We start from the raw sequence: 18,931 nt of genomic DNA on the forward strand, positions 1-18,931 counted from the left end.
TGTCTAGACCATGTCCTGTGTGAGGAGGCCGCTTATGAGCCTTGGGAGCCAGACATGGTCCCAGGGCAGGTCTGTGGGCAGTGCTGGCTGGGAGTGCTGAGCCTGGGGAACTGGAGATGTAGTGTCATGGGTCTGCTGTGTGGCTGGGCTAAAGGCAGCCACTGGGTATGGGGCCAGGCGCTTTGCCAGTACCAAGAATCAGAACAGGAGAAGATCCCTTTCTGCAGCATCTTCTGCTGCAGCCTTGCAGCCTTCTCTTCTTGCCATGAGAAACCATCATTTTCTCTGGCCATGCTGTGTTGTGTGTGCATGTATTTATGTATGGGAGAGGGAGAAGGAGAGGAGAAAGAGAGGAGGAGAGTGGGAATCTGTCATTCGTGGAAAATTTAGTAACAACTCAGCAGCAGTGCTGGTATTTGCATGGTAGTGGAGCCAGGTGCCCTGCCCAGGGTCAGAGCCCCATGGTGCAAGCTCTGTCCTGAAGAGCTTGCAGATGAAGTACGAAATAGAAAGTGACATGTGAAGAGAACAAACAGATGGGGAGAGTGGGAGCTGGTGAGATAAATAGCACTATCTCTTTGAACCTTTTTTGTGCCTTTGTCTGAAGGGTTGCAAAGCCACGTGAAACTGACACAAGCGTCCCTCTCCTTGGGTTGCAGTGATATGTGGATGTCTGTGGCCAAGACCATGTTCTTCAAGAGAGCCTGTGAGAATCCAGTGTCTGGAACATTAGCTGATTCATCTTTTCCTGCTAGCAGAGAATCTGTTTGAGCAACTCTGTCCTCATATTGTGTTTCTTGCCCTGAGTGGTGTAGGGCCCTAGAGGCAAGACGCTGTGTCCCAAAGTCTTCTCCATCCATCCCTACTTGCTCTTGCAGGATGTGCTGCCTGGGAAAATCCCACCAGCTTAGCAAGCCTGGACTGCAGGATGAAAAGGACACAGAAAAGATGGTTGCACCCATTTCTTTAATAATTTGTTCTTCCATATTGCCTCTTCTCAGAGAGGAAAGTGGTCAGCAGTGCTTTTACTAAGGCCACCCTGGAGCACAGCACGATCTGAAGAGCTGTTTTCACCCACAGTGGCAACTGTGGCCTCAAATCAAATGATCTTTTGTTTTTCTCCTTTTTCTCTTTCACTTAGGGAGCGAGTTTTCCGGGAGCCCATACAGCCACCCACAATATTCAACGTACAATGACTCATGGAGATTTCCCAACCCTGGACTTCTGGGTAAGTTGCCATCCCCGCCTTAGAGGCTCGATGCAAGCCCTGCCTTGTCTGCAATCCAGCAGTGATCCTCTGCATTGGGACAGGCACGTCTCATGGGTGCTGAGTTCCTGTGCTCAGTCCCGGTACAGGATGGCCGGGCTCCATCTATGTGCACAAATGCTCTTGGTTCCCTTCTGCAGCAAGAGGTCCCATGCCCAAACCTCTTCTTTTTCCTGTTTCTGCCCCATAAAATCCTTCCAGAGTGACAAGGTGTTGCCAGAAGGCAGGTTCCTAAATTTTTGAGGGTAAGGAATCCTGTGCAGACAAAACTTGGGGTGCCAGCTTGCTTTTGGCCAACAGTGAGCCCCGTCACTCCTCATGCTGCTGTTTCTTACTCGTTCAAGCACTTTGCATTTCTCCTCAACCTTGTGTTGCAATTGCTTCCCAGTTCTGTGTTTGCCTGGTCCACCCCTCCTCTGCAAGGGACTGCTGTGCCCGTGGAGCCTCACTGAATGCCAGCACAATCCCTGCAAGCATTGGGGGGCAGGAGCCCTGTGGCTCATGCAGGATCATGGCCCTCATGTGAAGGATAAACATAATCCATTTTACACCACTGTCAAAAGCTGGCCCACTTTGACCTTATATACATGTAGCATGCAGTAATTAGAATTTTTCCCTGCATAATTTGCATGGATGAGGTAAGTAAAATACCAATTAATTGTCATCTCTCAACACGGGAGTAGCATGCCTTAGAGATTTCCAGATTTATGGATGACAGGGCTGTTATATGTGACCTCCAGCAGAGAAATAATTTTGAATTTTTGTCATACTTTTTTCATCCAGTTTCTTTGTTTTAAGTAATTGAGTCCCCATGTAATTGAGCCACCCAGGCTGTATTCATCATGGTTCTTGTCCTTAAACAAATCCTCAGGGAGCAATAGACAGCCTCTGCCTCTCATGCCATGGTGCTGGTATAATGCTGCTATTTGCTGTGCCACATTTAAGGGTTTGTTAGCGCTTCCATCATAAATCAGCGGACAGATCTCCAGCTAATATGGATGGGCATAGCTGCACAAAGCCAGGGGAGTCCCTGCACTTAAACCCGCAGTTTCCATGGCCACAGCCGGCAGCGCATGTGGGACTTTGACTTGGCCGTGTGGGAAGATGCTGTAGCCAGGGGGAAGAGCGTGCTCTGGGCTTGCTTCATTGCTGATTTTGCAACGCCTTTGGAAGTGGGAAAGCTGCTTTAGCAAAGCTCTGCTGCATAAACTGCCCCAGGAAGATGGATTTTAGTGGCTCTTTACATTTTGCTTGCAAACTAGTGAAGAAACTGGCATGGCAGCAAAAATAAGTGAAAACCCAGACCCAGACCTGTCAGTCCCTGTGCAGAGATGGCATTTGGTGAGGTTCCTGGGCTGCACACCATGCTCACACCTGCAGGTGCACACCTCTATGGCAGAGGAAACACGCCAGAGCCACCTCCGAGCTCCATGCGTCTCTGTAGGGTGGGCAGTGGTCCTTCTACTGCAGTGGCAGCAGCCCATCACCTGCTTGTCTTTCACTTGAGATAATGCGTTGGTGTGAGCTCTGAGCGTGCTGGCCAGGGTGCAGGGCAGTGTCTGTTCCCATGGTGTCCTGAAGCCAGTGGAGCAGGACAGGTCTGGGTCAGGAGAAGGCTTTAAAACCAAGGCTGGTGAGGAGACATCTGCTTCCTGCCAAGAACCTTTTAGTTTTTTGTGCCATTCCCTGTTTTTGCCTACTCATTTCGTTTTTGGTGGATCCATTTTGGAGGCAAATTCTGTCTCACCTTCAATGATGCAGGAAGCACAGCTCAAAGGACAGTTCACTCCCTGTGGCAAGGTTCATGTCTCGGGCTGGCGAGGATTTCCACAGCAATATTTACTCAGCAGCATGCTGTGAACATGTGTTTAAATGAGGCAAAGGCAAGAAGATATGGATGTTACCATTTTCCTTCAGAAACTGCAGCTTTATTGAAATGGAAATGTTTCACGGTATAATGACAACCATGCTGGCATGGGTTTTTTTTGCTGATGCTTGGATTGGTTAAGATCTGGTGCAGCCTGTACCTCCCTGTGCTGCTCCAATGTCCCATGGGCACCATGTAAGGGCTGAGCAGTGAGATCTCAGTCAGTTGAACCTTGGAATTCCCTTTCATGTCAAGGCAATCTGATAGAAAAGCACCAAAAGCAGAACAGTGGTCATTTTGGAAAGGCATTTAGTAGAAGTCTGCATCGCAGCACGTTGCAAAGATCCAAAACTGGACAATGGGGTGGGAAGCTCAGCCTGCCTGCCCATGGCACACAGTGCTGAAAGGCAAGGCCCATCAGCTGGTGCCCCAAGAAGCACTGCAAGGTCTATGCACAGCTGTAAGACCTGAGCAAGAATGTCTCCACATCCAGCCAGAGGCTGTGGGTTGGACACACCTCTTGTGTCCTGCAGAGATCCTGCTGATCCACAGCTCTGGTTTTGTGCCTGGGAGCCTGCACTCTCTTCTCCCTAAGTGCCTGCAAACCCCACTGGTAACTCAGAGCAAGTAGGAATGCATGGCAGAACCTTAAAATCCTGCTCAACATCTCCTTGCACAATCAGAAGGCTCTATGTGATGAGCTTGAGCACCCACAGTGGAGAGAAGGTTAATTTAAACTATATCCAGGATTCTTCCGCTCTCCTCAGGAGTATACGTGAGTGCATTTAGTAATTCTCTACTGAGAGCAAGCTCTGGCAGTATCAGCCTCAAAGCAGAAACCTTGACAAAATTAATCAGGACTGGTACATGGACTGACACAGTTTGTTTTACTAAGTCCCGCTCCCTTCACCGAGATGAAAGTGTAATACTGTTAGCACTTAACAGTGCCTACGTTCAATTAATTCCCTGTGCTGGCAAGGAGGAATTGCACTGCAGCAGTCACACCAGGCTGAGACCTGTGAAAGAGGAGCTAAAGGGAGAGATGCTGTGATTTGCAGCAGCTGGAAGAAGTGATACTTGGGTTGAAAAAATATTGAGGGGGAATAAAGAGAATGGGAAGAGAGAGAGAGATGAGATGAGAACAATGGAAGGTCTTTGATCCCTGTTCTTAGCCTCCCGGGTGTGTCACAGCACTGAGAGGCATGAGCCAGTGTTTCCAAGGAAGACAGGACCATTCTCTTGGCATGCAGGTGGTGGGGACTGGCTACTCCCCATCACACCTATGCCTGCTCTGCCCCGACTCTGGTGGTCCCCATTCCTCTGCACCAGGCAACGCACCCACATCTGCCACAGGTAACCATGCTCTTTCCTCACTGGGACAGTCCTGAATGCTATGTCTTGTAGCTCCTTTGGAAGGAGAGATAACCAAGCTGCTGTCTTGCAGAGTAGTCAACAGAAACAGGGGCAGAAGAAGCAGTCAATCAACTGCTGCCGCTCTGCAACAACTTCCCTCTCTGCTGTCCTGTTGGTGGCCCCAGTGGCACCCACACTCAGCTCAGTGGCAGGAGCACAAAAGCCTTTACTGTGTGTGACAACTCAGTCCTGCCCTGACCATAGCCAAGGTGAGGACATACCCTGAGTTTCCAGAGGGATGTGCTGCAAATAGTACATGAACTTTAGCTGCTCACAAGAAGTCTGACTCAAGTGGCTGTCACAGGTATCCCTATCTCAAAACCAGAAGAGGAGCTGGAGAAAGGAACAGCTTTTTGCTTTCTTTTTTCTCCACTGTACTGTGAATGACCCACAAGTGGTAGAGTACAGGGGTGCAGAGGGAGCCACATGCACAAGTGAGCACAGCGTGCCTGAGGCTTAGCCTGTCACTGTCGGCATGTCCTGGCGCACATCAGTGTACTCAGCTCCACACATGCTCTAATGAAGAAAAACGATTCAATTTCATGCTGGCTTGTTGCAATAACTTCTTTAGTCTTTTTGCTCATCGAATTCAGCTTGACATTGCCCGCAATGGGTTTTGTTTGATGCGACGTTGCTGCTCCTGCTCAGCCATGGCCCCTGTGTGCCGGCTGCAAGGGTTCGCCTGCACCGTTGTGGTGCTGTGGCTGCTGGTGCTGGCACCGAGTCCTGCAAGGACAGAGCTGGGAGCCAGTCAATTAGGATTAGATTCACTTCTTCTGTGGGTTTCTGTGAAAAGATTAGAGAACAAGTAGGCACCAGAAATGACTGTGTCAAGAAATAAATTGATGGCAGTAAGAATTAGAAAGGAAAAACGACAGAAGGATGGACAAGTCTGTTCTGGAAGAGGGCATGGTGACAGGGAGGAAGAGTGAACGCTTTGTGATGCGATGTTTTCATTTTTCACTTTAAATACAAGGGTTTTTGATTTCACTGCTGAAAAGCAAAGTGGAAAAATCAAACCTGAGAGAAGTGTAAGGCCTCTGGAAAGCATGAGAGAAGTATTGGGCTTTGGTGGCTGCACTGAGGCAGAGGATCACTATGGGAAGGAGAGCAAAGTCCCTGACCCCTACAAGACCCCATTTACTCTGAAGCCTTGGGAAGCTCTGCATCCAGCTGTGGTGTGACCTGCACATTGCTCCATGTGTCAGGGTGAAATTATTTGGTGCTGCTGGACCCTTTCCTTGGATTTTCCACCCCTCTGCCTGAGCTGTGCTGCCATGGCCAGTGCTGGTTACTGATGCCAGCAGGACCAGAGTCTCCACTGGCTGCCACGTCTGGGAGGTGGCCAGCACCAGTCCCTGTGCCCCATTGGTCTCTGGGTGCTGTGGAGGGTGAGAACAGCAGTTCCACCCAGCTCTTTGCAGACCTGCAAGATATTTTACTCTGAAGTGCTGCCACCCACAGACAGAGGTTATCAACAAGGACTTCCAGGCAGCAAGAATGGCCGTGAGGGGACACGGACTGACAAACTGTGGACACTCCTGAAAGTGGAGCCCCCAGCTCATGGGCTACAGAGAACATCACCCAAACCCCAGCTAGACATGGCATGCAAAGTCTGGTGAGCTGTTCAATTTGCCTTTACTCATTCAGAAATACCTCATTGGACTAAGGAAGTCTTCCATATTTTTAATTTGTTGAGCTTGCCTGGTATGCACTATATATAGCAGTTTGTTTTGTGCTACACGTGAGAAAGATGTTCACTGTCTTTGTGAAGATTTCCAGTATTCACCTCTGCAAAGTATGGGCTTGCCTGTGAGATGGATCCTGGTGGATCCATATTAGTGAGGTAGAGTGGAAAAGCCCATCCTTTCAGAAGGTGTTTCAGTTGGTGGGGTTGTCTCCACGGAGTGTCCTTTCAGGCATCATGGCTTGTTCCACCAGCCCTGGAGAGTGCTCCAGGCAGGTCACCAAGGACAATTTGGGAAGAAAACTCTACATGTTGCAATTATAGCACCACCTTGACAGTTAATAGTAAATATCCACGGGCTTTCTCTTAAAGGCCAGTGATCAGATTATGGCTCTGTGCTCAGGCTTTTGAATCAGTAGCCCTTAAGTAATCACTCAAGTTGTTCTGTAAAAGAAAGTCTTCAGGTAGAGGCTGTTTAAGAACGGGGGAGATGAGGAGGTTCTCCAGCCTCCTAGGCAGAGGCTTCTTGGTGCAACAGAGAGCAGGCAACTACGACACACAGCATGCTGTCTGGCTTCTCCTTCCTGCTCCAGAGGGTGGTCTGGGGCCGTGGTGATGGTGGAACCGCTGGGGACCTGTCCTGCTCAGCCTATGCCCAGGTGCCTGGCAACCATCGGACCTGCTGGACCAGAGGTTGTAGAGTCTGGAGTGGGAAGCAAATTGCTGATAACACCCCTTTGGCTTCAATGCTACGAAGGCTTTAGTGAGTGGTCCACAGGCCACTCAGTAAAGTGAGGTGTAGTGGCACTACCTTCTCCTGGATGGCCAGCTCTTCTGTCTTGTTGAAGCTGCAGAAGTTACCTCCTCTGCAATATCACTTCCCTGCTTTTGAAGACCCTTGACCATGTCTGCTGGGCCAGTGTGCTGGGCTGAAGGCAGGGAGCTCAGAGTTGCCAGCAGCTCTTGGATAGGGTCACTTGTGAAAGTGGAATCTGCAGCCCAGCCTCTTCCAGAGCCTTTCATTGCACCAGCTTTTTGTCTCTCTGGGGGTCCCAGTCACGTGCATCCAATCATGAGTCCTTCCAAGTGACTTCATCTGCACTGCAACATCTTACATCTCGTGCACATGAAACTGGTGGTGACTTGGAGACCAAACTGGTAGCCCCTTGAAACAGATTTGCCTGAGTCTTTTCTTACACCAAATTGGAGTTGGATCCCCTCTGGTATGTTTGGAAGGTAGTTAATAGCTGGTGGTGCCTGGACAGATTGGCATCTCTCTGGGTACAGCTGAAGTCAAAGACTCTTCCTCATTCAAGCAAATAGTCCACATTCCAGGTGAACCTTCAGTCTACCAGTGGGTACTGCTGCAGGGCAGAAAATCACCACCAATAGTTTTCAGGCCTTTTCTCATTAAATGAATGCTTTGACATTCCTCAATCTGCAAAGATTTATACCTAGCCCACACAGTTCATTCTGGTGTGTAACACATATATGCAATGACACACTGGAGCATAATTTCGGTTAGTTTGAGGCTTGAGTGTCCATTTCAAAAGCTATGATGTGGAGTATCAGGTACCTTGCTCGATGACGCATTATTTGCTGGGGAGAGGTGTAAACTTATTTCTGAGTTCAAATTCATTACCAGGTGAAAGAGAACATCACCAGTATTTCCTAAAGACAACTTCCCTGCCCATTGGATGGATTGGATGCCAAAGGTCTGTCCCTGGCCAGGCAGAGGCCAGTGCAGTGGGGTGATACTAAAGCAGATCAAAGCAGTGGCACAAACTTGACATTTCTTGCTGAAGCTCCAGGGTCACTGCCAGAAAGCTCCAAGGTCACTTCCAGAGCATCCAGGTTTATTCCCTGACGGAAGCAGTTTGACAAAAGGGAATTGCTGAGCTGAGTGAAATAGGTTGAATGCTTTAGGGTTCAACCTCTTCCTCCCAAAAGAAGGGGAAAAATCACAGCATCACAGAGTGGTAGGGGTTGGAAGGGACCTCTAAAGATCATCTAGTCCAAACCCCCTGCTAAAGCAGATCTACTAAGATCAGGTCATACATAAATCAGAGAAGTCAGAGTGTGGTAATGTGTTGGGGCAGAGAAATTTTGACTTTCTGTTCTGAAAAGTAACTCACTTTTTTGATGGAGTAAAATAAACTGAAGTGGAAGAAGGGAGCCAAGTACCCCTCGCCAGCAGAAATGCAAGGCAGTGGCAGCACTGTTCTCACGGGGAATGCTTGAATGAGATGGGTTTTATTCTAATTACCCATCCTTTCTTGCTGTGAGCCTGAGCTCAGGCTCTCTGCCCCTCCCCGTGTCAGCATGCTGCAAGCTGACGCCTTTCCACCTTTGCCTTCCTCACAGTCGCCTCTTCTCTTGCAGGCTCCCCTTACTACTACAGTGCTGCGGCCCGCGGGGCAGCCCCGCCGACGGCCGCCACCGCCTACGACCGCCACTGACACCGGGGCCTGGGGCCTGGCACCGGCTGCATGCACCGCTGGGAACAACACCACGAGCCACCTCACTGCGACCACGCCAGCCATGCAGCCAGGGAAGAAGGAAGTACCGAGTAGGGACACGCTAATTGAGGTTTTGCTCTTTAAACTTGGTGAACTGGTTATCGCTGTGTTCTTAAATCTGGTCACGTTGACTGGGTCTTCAACTAAACAAAGAAGTGGGAAGAAGAGGTTCTCCTGATGCTCTGTGTGACCACAGTAGCTTCATGTCTTCTGCAGCCGGCTGGCTACTGCTTGAACCGCCTGTGGGTGCCATGGCTGTAACTGGGGATAAGGAAGAGGTGTGAGCAGCCCCCAGAGGGGCATCTTCCTCTTGCTGCACACTGAAACAGGCTGTGAGACTCAAGGCAATTTTCTTTTTTTTTTATTGTTGTTGTTGTTGTTGGGGTTTTTTTTGCTGGCAAAGGAAAAATCAGTCTGCTCAAATTTTACACAAGCACCACTGTAAATAACTCGCTTGTTTGTATTACTGGAAGAGTGGCTTAAGCATAAGCAGCAACATTGTACAAATAGGAACTCAAAACACATCTGAAAATGTGTTTTGACACTGGTGCACTGATTCAAAGAATTCAGCAAGCTTTAAGCAGCTTTGAACCAGTTTAACACTCACTGTGTCTCTGTTTCAGGCTGCTGGTATTTCTGTGTGGAGCATCCTATCCGAGAGTTGTGTGTGATCATGCTATATGCTGGTATCAAACACATAGGCAACTGAAAGACGTGGGCAATTTTGTGACATTTTACTGCTTAGTATTCATTTATATTCCTTTGTTATCTTAATAAGCACTGAAACAAATTCTCTGTTTTCAAGTTAGGCAGCATCCAAGAAGGAATTCCTAAATAATACTTGACACTTTCTGTGTATCTTAATAGGTTGTGTGCTAAAACCCAATTATGAGCACCTAAGAGGGAGAAACACCACAAGGAGGAATTTTGTTAAAAGGACATACTGAGGGGGTGTACTGAATGTGAGGGTGGCCACAAGCACTTTTGAAGGAAAAGGAGGGGAAGGTATTTGTTTTAGGATCTGTGCATTTCAATGAAGGTGTTTCCAATTGGAGATGCTGTAGTCCAGAGATGCACCAAGAGGATTTAGCCACATTAATTCCATGCTTCTTCCCTCATGCCTGGAGAGGAAGCGCTAATAGTGACAAGTCCTTGAATATGTGGCTTCCTGGGGCTAATGAAGAGAGGAGAGCGGCTACAAACGACCTGTGAAACAGCTACACCAACCACTGCCATTTCACAGAGCCAGGAGAGCTTCTGATTTCTCCCTGCTACCTTCCCCTGCCTCAAGCTGAGGGGCAGTCAGCCTCAGTCACATGTGGATGGCAGTCATGATCCCATCGTCTTCTCCTGAGGGCATGCCTGGTGTCCTTATTGGCCACCAACCTGTTGAGAAGTCCCCTTTCCACCTCCAGTGGCATCTTCTCACACTATGGAAATACAGCCATCACTTCCAAGTTTCCAGGGCAGATGTATTCAGAACCTCAAAAGCCATGAAGGCATGCAGGTCCCACTGGCTCAATGACATGTCAGTGAGATGTTCACAGAGCCCATCAGGGATCTTGGACAGAGTCTTTCAAAACGTGTCCCTATGCTAGAAGTGAGTTTTGTGATGAACTTATCAGTGAGAAAAGTCTTGTTTTTCATCTTTCAGCAATTAATAGCTGATACACACCTGTTTTAGCTCAAGACAACAGAATGGACAACTTACACAGAGAACCATTGCTTTGGTGTCGCCCCATTCTGAGCACCCCAGTGATTGCTTGCACCCTGGCAACAAAGCTTTGAAGGGTTTTCTGTCCCTGGATACTGGTTGCATGGGCATTCGACATCAGCCCCTCGCTGAGGGGTGCACGTTGTCTGCACCTGAGGATGCACACCTTCTCTGTGAGTTCAAGAAGGAATGAGGCCATTCGGTACTGTGGCTGAAGGGGAAATGGAAAGAGAATTTGCCTACAGGCAGAGAGGGTGCAGGCAATGGCTCCAGAGCAGAGGTGATGGGCTACGCCAACTATGGAGACAGCCACTCGGTGACTAGGCTGGGCTGAGATGAGTGTTTCTGTCTGCCTGGTGAGGGAATGACAGCCCTGACACCTGCTCTGCATACTGCCCTGCAAACACTTATTTTTTTCCCCAGTGACATATCTTGTCCAATGTATGCTAATTCAGATAACATTGAGAAGACCAAATATGAGACTTTGGTAGATGTTTGTGTGCTCAAGCTCCATTGTTGGGCTGGGGAGATAGGGAGGGCATGTTGGGTGTATTTCCCCTGAAGGATGCCACTGGATGAAGTGGTGTGAGGTGCTCAGACCTGGCTGGCCCTGAGGCTTTTAACAGGACTCACTGAGGTCAGCTCTCAGCCAGGACCAGCCTGCCAAACACAGCAGTGCTCCATCCTGCCTGCCAGGGATGCAGGCAAGGACGATGTGGGTGCAAGTGCAGCATACAGGTCCTTGTCACAGCTGCAGAAGGGAAACCCCAAAATCCCACCCTTGCACATGCAGCTGGCCCACCTCCCCAAACATGGCAGGCATAGCTTACTGGTATCTTCTGGGACTTCTTTCTGGCAAGAAAGGCCAGTAACAGTTGTCCCATTGAGTATGCATGCTGTACTTCTGGAAAAGATCCTTCTTGAGCATGCTTTCTGCTTTTGAAAATATTTCACCTGGGGTTTACAACTTGCTCTCCTTGGGAGGCCTGGGCTTGCTGTCCATAGTCTTCACTGAGGGAATCTCCCTCCTTGGGGAGACTTTGAAAGGTGCTGCAGTCAGAAGGTGGTCCCCTGGGGATGGCAGAGGGTTGCCGGCTGCTGCCTCCTCCTCCTCCATGGGCTCTCCATTTCATAGTGGTCACTGGCTGTGGTGAAAGCTGGAAGCAAGGGACTTCAAGGAGAGAAGAGGACGTGACCAGAGCAGGGCTTTGGGATGCCCTGTCTACCCATTTCTCAGACAAGATGCCCTGCAATGTAGCGTATCATTACTAGGCCCTTGCAGAAATCAGACCTATAAAGCACCTTTCAACAGTTTCAGCACTAAACTCTATAATTTACTTGGCTAGATGAAAGGCTTTCCAGTAGTATGCACTCCAGCAGTAAATTCATCAAGTACAGTCTGAGTAGTGAAATCTGAGAGATGGAGAGAGAAAACACTGCTGTAAGACTAAATCAACAGAGGCCAGTGTTACATGAACTGACCTGTTGAGGAAACCCTCAGTCAAATGCTGTGAAAGCATGACTGTAAAGAAGACATGAAGCACTGTGGGCATAGAGCTTACTTAGCATCTGTGTCTGAGGGTTCGATCATGGAGGCATTATCATTAGGCAGCTCCACTGGTTGTGGAGTTCAGGATGTCTCAGGACCAGATCTGAAAGCTTCTGTCAATTCAGAAACGTGCTCCGGGCTCTGGTTGCATGGGGCTGGAGAGTGCATGTTGACTCAGACATGCAGACAGATCTGAGCAGTGCTCTGATCCACACTGGGACTGCAGGTGCTAGGGCAGCCTCGGTTCTTGAGGAAGGACACAATGAGGGAAGAAACAGCACTAGGAAAACTGAGAGGTTTTTATTGGAATAAACCTTACCCTGGCCAAGGAGAGGTAGTCTGTGGAGCTCACGAGTGTGAGTGGGGCACTTGTCCCCCCCTCCTCGGCTGCCAGTGTGAGGGCACAGTGCCAGGCTCGCTGCGCCAGGTGCTCACAGCTGCTGCTGCTGCTGCTGAACGCTCTGCTGTGCTCAGTCTTAACTGATGGTCTTTTTCTGATTTTCTTTAATTCATCTATTCTGCATATACTTCAGCGTGGAGGACAGAGGAAGCCATGCAACAGTGTCACATTTCCAACCATAGCTTCAAAGAGCCATGGCCTGTCATGGAATTAACTCGTGCAGCTGTGGCTCTGTGTCCTCCCCAGTACTGTTCCTGCATGTGTTTGCCATTGGCATAATACATGAGGCTGTGGCCATGCCACAGGAAGCTGTGTGGGGTTAAGCTGACACCCTATGACTGTCTCAGCTGGGAAAAATCTCCTTTTTCTTCTGGATTCATTGAGAAAATTACATTAGAGGGCCAATCGCTCTTAGGTAATGTGCCCTGCAGCGTGTGGTGGCACACACAGGCGATGCTCTGGCATGGTGACACCTGGCACAGCTGGGCTGGGTGGCTGGCACTGACATGGTGTTGCGGGCATGCCCCTAGCCATGGCCACCGTGGCTCTGAGCCACTGCAAGTGCTCAGCCACAGTGCAGGGCCGGGGATGCCGGATGGGGAGCATGTTGTGCTCCTCAGGCCAAACCCACTCCCGTCACAGGAATGTGTTACTGCAGTGTGAGGAACAAAAGGATCCGAAGGGATCTAAACCAGTTAGTGTCGCTTTGCTGGTGGAGCTAATGAGACTTGATGTGCAAATACTGAGTGAAGAGCACATCAAGGAGGTGCCTGGTGCCTGCCAGGATTGCTCACTTCAGCATCATGGCTGGCGTAGGCGTTGGCTCCAGCTGTGACCTCTGCTCATGAGTCCTGCAAGAGGCCTCAGAGGGTGGAGGAGCTGCGGGGCAGGAGCCTGAACACAGGGGCTCTGTGGGACCCCTGCTCCGCGCTGCAATGCGGTAGGCGCGCGTGTAGGGATTGACGTGCACACACATGGCTGTGTGTGGGCATGCATGAGCCTCTCAGACCCTGGGAGGGAACCTGAGTCCTGCGATAGCCCTGGCTGCCAACTGGCCAGACCCCCAGGTCCAGGGTCTCCTGTGGTAGCCTGGTCAAAGCAAGATGGGAAGATGGCCGGTGGGCTTCGCTCAGCCTCGTGCGTGGAGAAACCGTGTCCTGGTTTTTCACTTTCTAGTGGCCTTTGTACATTCTGAAATTACAGAAACTCATTTCATTGCAAATGGAATTCCTTTCCAAGAAAAAAAAAGAGAACAGGCTTTTTTTTTCTTAGAGACAAACTACTTTGTATTAGGGACTTCTAGCATCAAAGAAATACATATCTATTGTATCCACCAAAGTCTGCATTGAAGCTTACTTCTTAAAAAAGAGAGGAAAAAGAAAAAAGAGGGAGAGAAATAAAAGCCTCCTCCCCTTGAAAAATACAAACAAAACAAAACAAAAAAAAACTTACAAAAAGAACTCGTAAAAATAACTGTTGAATTGCCTTTGAAAGTAGGGGATAACATCTGTTGCAAAACAGATGAAAAAATGCTTCTTAAAATGTGTATGTTTTGTATTCTTTTTTTCTAGTAGGAAAAGAACAGACTTGAAATCTTGGTGTTTTTTCCTTAGTGCTGTGTGTTGCTTTTGTGTGTTATAATATTTGAATGTAATTACAGCAGTGCCAATTTGCCAAAGATGTCAAACATTATTTTGGGGATTTTGTTTTTGGGTTTCGTTTTGGGGAGCTAAAAGGGAGGTGGGCTGGGGAGTGGGGGCGCTAAGGCATGGGTCAACAGGGAGGGTCCGTTTGAAGGGGGTTTTTTCATTTGTTTGGGTTTTTTTTCAGTTCTTTTTCTTGTCAATACTGAAATTTGTGATTTTATTCTAAGTTAAATGGTTGACTGCAACACTTTTTATTTTTAGATTAGTTAAAGAAACATGCAATAAGATTGGCGTAGTTCAATATCTGTGTGTCTTTTCATGAGAGTGACTGTTACTTGTGGACATTTGGTTTTATGTAACCTTTATGTGAGATAATTATTTGTAAATATTTACCATAATTTTATTGGTTCCTAAAATAAAAGTAATTTTTTTAAGTTCAAAAAACACCTGAATTTCAACTCTTTTTGTTCACCTTGTGTCCTGGATCCCTTGGGGGAAAAAATGCCAGGTGATTGCATTTGAAATGAGTATTTCAAGGCCCTTTTGAACAGATATCCATCCTGCAGTGCCAGGCACAGCAGCCTAGGGCTCACCAAACTCTCGCCACCTGGCTGCACCACCAGACCCAGAAGAGCCATGCCACACAAATGGGAAGGTTTATGTTGGTGAGGGTTATCCAGGTCCTCAGATATCCTCGGTCCTGCAGGCAGGTTGGTCTCCTCATGTTGCAGAGACAATCTCTGAGCCAACCCCAGATGCAAACTGTAATGATTTGCTGATGACTGGAGTCTGCAGCTGTTTAGGAGCTCTTAAAGAGCACCCTCAGTCAGTTTGCAGATGACATGAAGCTGGACTGGTACATGGATCTGCATGAGGGCAGGAAGGCTCTTCAGAGCCATCTGGACAGGCTGGAGTGATGGGCCAAGGTCAATTGTGTGAAGTTCAGCAAGACTTGGGTCCTGCACTTGGGCCACAGCAACCTCAGGCAATGCTATAGGCCTGGGACAGAGGGGCTGGAAAGCTGCCTGGAAGGAAAGGACCTTGGGATGTTGATCGACAGTGGCTGAACATGAGCCAGCAGCATGCCCAGGTGGCCAAGAAGGCCAAGGACATCCCAGCAGTGTATGGCTCTAGTGTGGCCAGGAGGACCTGGGCAGTGACCATCCCCCTGTACTGGGCACTGGTAACACTGCACTTTGAGTACTGCATTCAGTGTTGCGCCCCTCACTCCCAGACGGACACTGAGGGGCTGGAGTGTGTCCAGAGATGGGAAACAGAGCTGGGGAAGAGTCTGGACCACAAGTCCAATGGGGAGTAGCTGAGGGACCTGCGGGTGTTCAACTTGGAGAAGAAGAGCCTGAGGGAAGCCCTTGCTCTTGGCAACTCCCTGACAAGGTTTTGTGTCCGGCGTGGGGTTGGTTTCAGCTCCTGAGCTAGAAGTGACGGGACAAGAGGAAATGGCCTCAAGTTGCGCTGGGGCTGGAAGACCTTTTTCACTGAGAGAGTTGTTAGACACTGTCACAGGCTGCCTAGGAAGGTGGTAGAGTCACCATCCCTGGAGGGGTTCCACAGCCGTGTGCTGAGGTGCTGAGGGACGTGGTTTAGTGGTGAACTTGGTAGTGTGAGGTTAGTGGCTGGAACTGATCTTAAAGGCCTTTTCCAACTGAAACAATTCTATGCCAAGGAGAAGTTGTAAGAGTCTGGATCATCATCACGTGTGTCCTTGTGCTGGCCAGTGCTGTCACTGTGCCAAACACTAAGGTGCTGGGTTTGTCAAAAAACAGTAAGGGAGCTTCCATTTGATTTGACATGAGCATATGTTTGGACAAAGCTCCTGTATTCTCTGTCTTAATTTTAATGATGTTTTAGCAAGGTACTAAATATTTGAGGTACTGCAAATATTAATATGAAATAACTAATAGAGAACGTGGCCAGAACATCTGCCCTCACCCTCTCTTCATTTCTAGTGTTTTACCAGTGAAGTGTGTAGCAGGTCTGACTGGCCCAGCTGGGATGGTGCTGTGCTCTGGATTTGTGGGTAAACCAGACCTCATAATAAGACAATGTTTGTGTCTCACTGAACAAGCTTGTGCAGCATCAAGGCTTTCTCTGCTCCTGTTTCAGAGACCAGGCTGGGGGTGCACAAGAGGCTGTTGAGGGACATGGCTGGACAGCTGACCTCAACTGACCCAAGAGGTGTCTGCACTGTACAGCATCAAGCTGAGTAGTAACACTGGGAGAGGATAGTTTTTCAAATGAGACATTGCTCACTGACTCTCAGACTACTTGTGGGTGATGGTGAGCCTTTGCATCACTTGAATTTGGCTTTATTTTCCCCTGTTCTTCATGTAGTAAATTGTCTTTTTCTCAACACATGAGTTTCCTCACTTTTGCTGTTCCTGTTCTCTCCCCTATCCTGTTGTGGGGGTACTCATCAAGTGGCTATGTGGATGCTGAGCTGCTGGCCATGTTGAACCCACTACAGCAGTGTACTCCCTATGATAATCATTCACATCAGTTTTGAAAGTCAAAAGTCCTCCAGTGAGCTCAGGAGAATGAGTGCAATGCCGTTTAATTTCTGTGTCCCAATACCATACATTTCAGTCTGAAAAGTGAGAAACAGAATTCTTGGAGCTCTCTGCAATTCAGCAAATAATTGCAAATAAATAAAATCACAATCTAATCCCAGATAAGAGGCAGAATTTGGTCAACTAGCAGTTTGCATCCAGCATTCACTCAACTCCCAGCAGACATCACTTTTGGGAGCAGCCTGTGCTCCCTGCTCCAGCCACACAAATATCAATCCTTTCATGCAATCATATTTCAGAGTGAAGTGGATGTTCCTGCACTTGAGCCTGCAGTGTCATGCAGCAGACTTAGGAACAAGGGCTCAAAAATCAGTTTTCTCTGATTGCCAGATTCATCCAGCAGCACTTGTCCATCCAGGCTACATGTGCCACTCGACCTGGTGTGTCCCCTTTTGCCCCACACTCCTCATGCCACTGGTCAGTTCACCACATGCCATGCTCACCAGTCGGCTTTTTGGGAACCACAGCTTTTTAGGAAGTATGGCTTTTGAGAACAACTTCATATCCCACGCCCTGAGTGGACTGAAGCGACGCTTTCCAGCACTGCTGCCTGCTTTGTCGGTGCAGAGGATGATGTTTCCATCCTCTGGCTCCTGTTAAGGCACGAGTGTTGTGAGCAACCTGGTGTCACTGGAGGGGATGAGAATTCCCTGAGCTGCCCTCTAAGCCCTGGGAGACTCACCTTTTCGTAGGCAACATCCACTGGTGGTGATGCCTCCTGGGGAGCAGGGAAAGCCCTCAGCCCTTCAGAACCCACTGCATAGGAATGGGCAGCTCACCTCCCAGGCAGTAGGACCCCAGAAGTGGGTCTGATGCTTGGAGATCACAGTCATTGGATGTCCTGTGGCAGGCTGCATTCAAGTGCAGCTCCCAGCTGCAGAGGGTAAATTAATCCAAGCACTTTTCCCTCTCAGAGCCTGTGCTGATGCCCAGGCAGCCTTTGGGAGATTCACAGCACTGCAGCAAAGGGTCTTTGCAGAATTGTCAAGTGGTGACACCAGAAGCCACGCTGTGCCTGTCCTCTCCTTGCAGTAAGGTGCTGGTGGCAGGAACGGCTGCTCCTGGCTCAGTTTTTATACTTTTTGTACTTTTACTGTCTTTCAGCCATGCTAGGTTAAAAGAGGAGCAAATTGTCTGTCCTGCAAGCAGGCAGGCAGTGCCCGTTCCTCATTAAGCCCTCCTACATCTGAATGTGAAATGCCACGTCAGCCTGCTGGCAGCAGAACAGTGGGATTAGACCTGACAAAACTGCAGTGAGAGGCACGGGATCTTCCTGTCTCTCCAGGTGCGAGGCCCCATACTGCTTCATTCAGTGAGAATGCCCTTCAAGGATGCAAATATGGTTTTAGCTCAAGCCTCCATACAAATGGCCATTGTTCAAGATGCCCGGGAATTGTCATTTAAACTTTTAATGAATAGGAAATGAAGACCCTTGGTTAAGCAAAGGAATGTCTCTGTATTGTAATAGGCTTTGCAGACAAGGGCAATACACAGTGCAGGCAGGAAAGTCAGGAGCAGAGATAGCGAGTAGGCAGGAGCTGGTACAAAGAGATCGAGGTGACAACCCCTTGTCCAGGATTCCTGCAGTGGGCCAAGATGGCTATGAGCAGAAACATCTGGAAATAATGTCACAGACAGCTTGCAGAACTTGCTGCTTCTGTCTCAGGGTTTCATGACCTATTTTCATTATCAAAAACACCCCAAAGATTTGAAATGCCCTAGGGAGAAAGCTCTCTGTATATGTGCTATCTTGAAGCCATTAGGAAGTGTCCCTTAGGGCAGCATTTCCAGACTGGTTGGGCTACTAAGCATGCCCAAATGGTGAACTCAAAAGCAAGGTCCAGCAGTCATCCAACTGGGTGGACTTCTCTCTGCCTGAGAAAGTGGTGATTCTCACTCACTCACTCACTCACTCACTCACTCACTCATCCCTCCAAGGATTCTTCTGGACAAGAAACTTTAAAGACACCTGAAGCTGGATCCCATGGTCTTGCTTCAAAATGAACAGTAGGCACTGAAATTGTAGACAGAACTGCAGAGCCAAAGCTTGTTACCATGTGCACAAGAAACTGACCTACCCACAGCAAAAGAGGCAAAGTTTGGCATGCTGCAGCATCATCAAACTCATATAAAGGCTAGAAGTATGGATTAGCAACAGGACATATTTTGCAGAAGCATCAGAAGACTGTGAAGAAATGTACTCACCAGAGAACTTCCAAAACGTGTCAGTTTTTGCACCATGCTGCATAATCTCATCTCTGTGTGCAACCAGACTAAGCTG

At 48.7% G+C, this 18,931-nt stretch overlaps 1 protein-coding gene across 7 annotated transcripts in view; it reads left to right on the forward strand.

The window, feature by feature from the left end:
* PAX5 (paired box 5) overlaps positions 1 to 8,693 on the forward strand; it is a 132,096-nt gene extending 123,403 nt beyond the window's left edge. For all 7 annotated transcript variants that reach the window (XM_062017998.1, XM_062017999.1, XM_062018001.1 and 4 more), the window contains 2 exons: positions 1,142 to 1,228; positions 8,617 to 8,693. In XM_062017998.1, coding sequence (XP_061873982.1) covers positions 1,142 to 1,228; positions 8,617 to 8,693 — 164 coding nt within the window. The remainder of the gene's footprint in view (positions 1 to 1,141; positions 1,229 to 8,616) is intronic.
* The last annotated feature ends 10,238 nt before the right edge of the window (positions 8,694 to 18,931 follow it).

Source organism: Colius striatus, chromosome Z (assembly GCF_028858725.1).
Source record: "Colius striatus isolate bColStr4 chromosome Z, bColStr4.1.hap1, whole genome shotgun sequence".
Taxonomy (NCBI): Eukaryota; Metazoa; Chordata; class Aves; order Coliiformes; family Coliidae; genus Colius; species Colius striatus.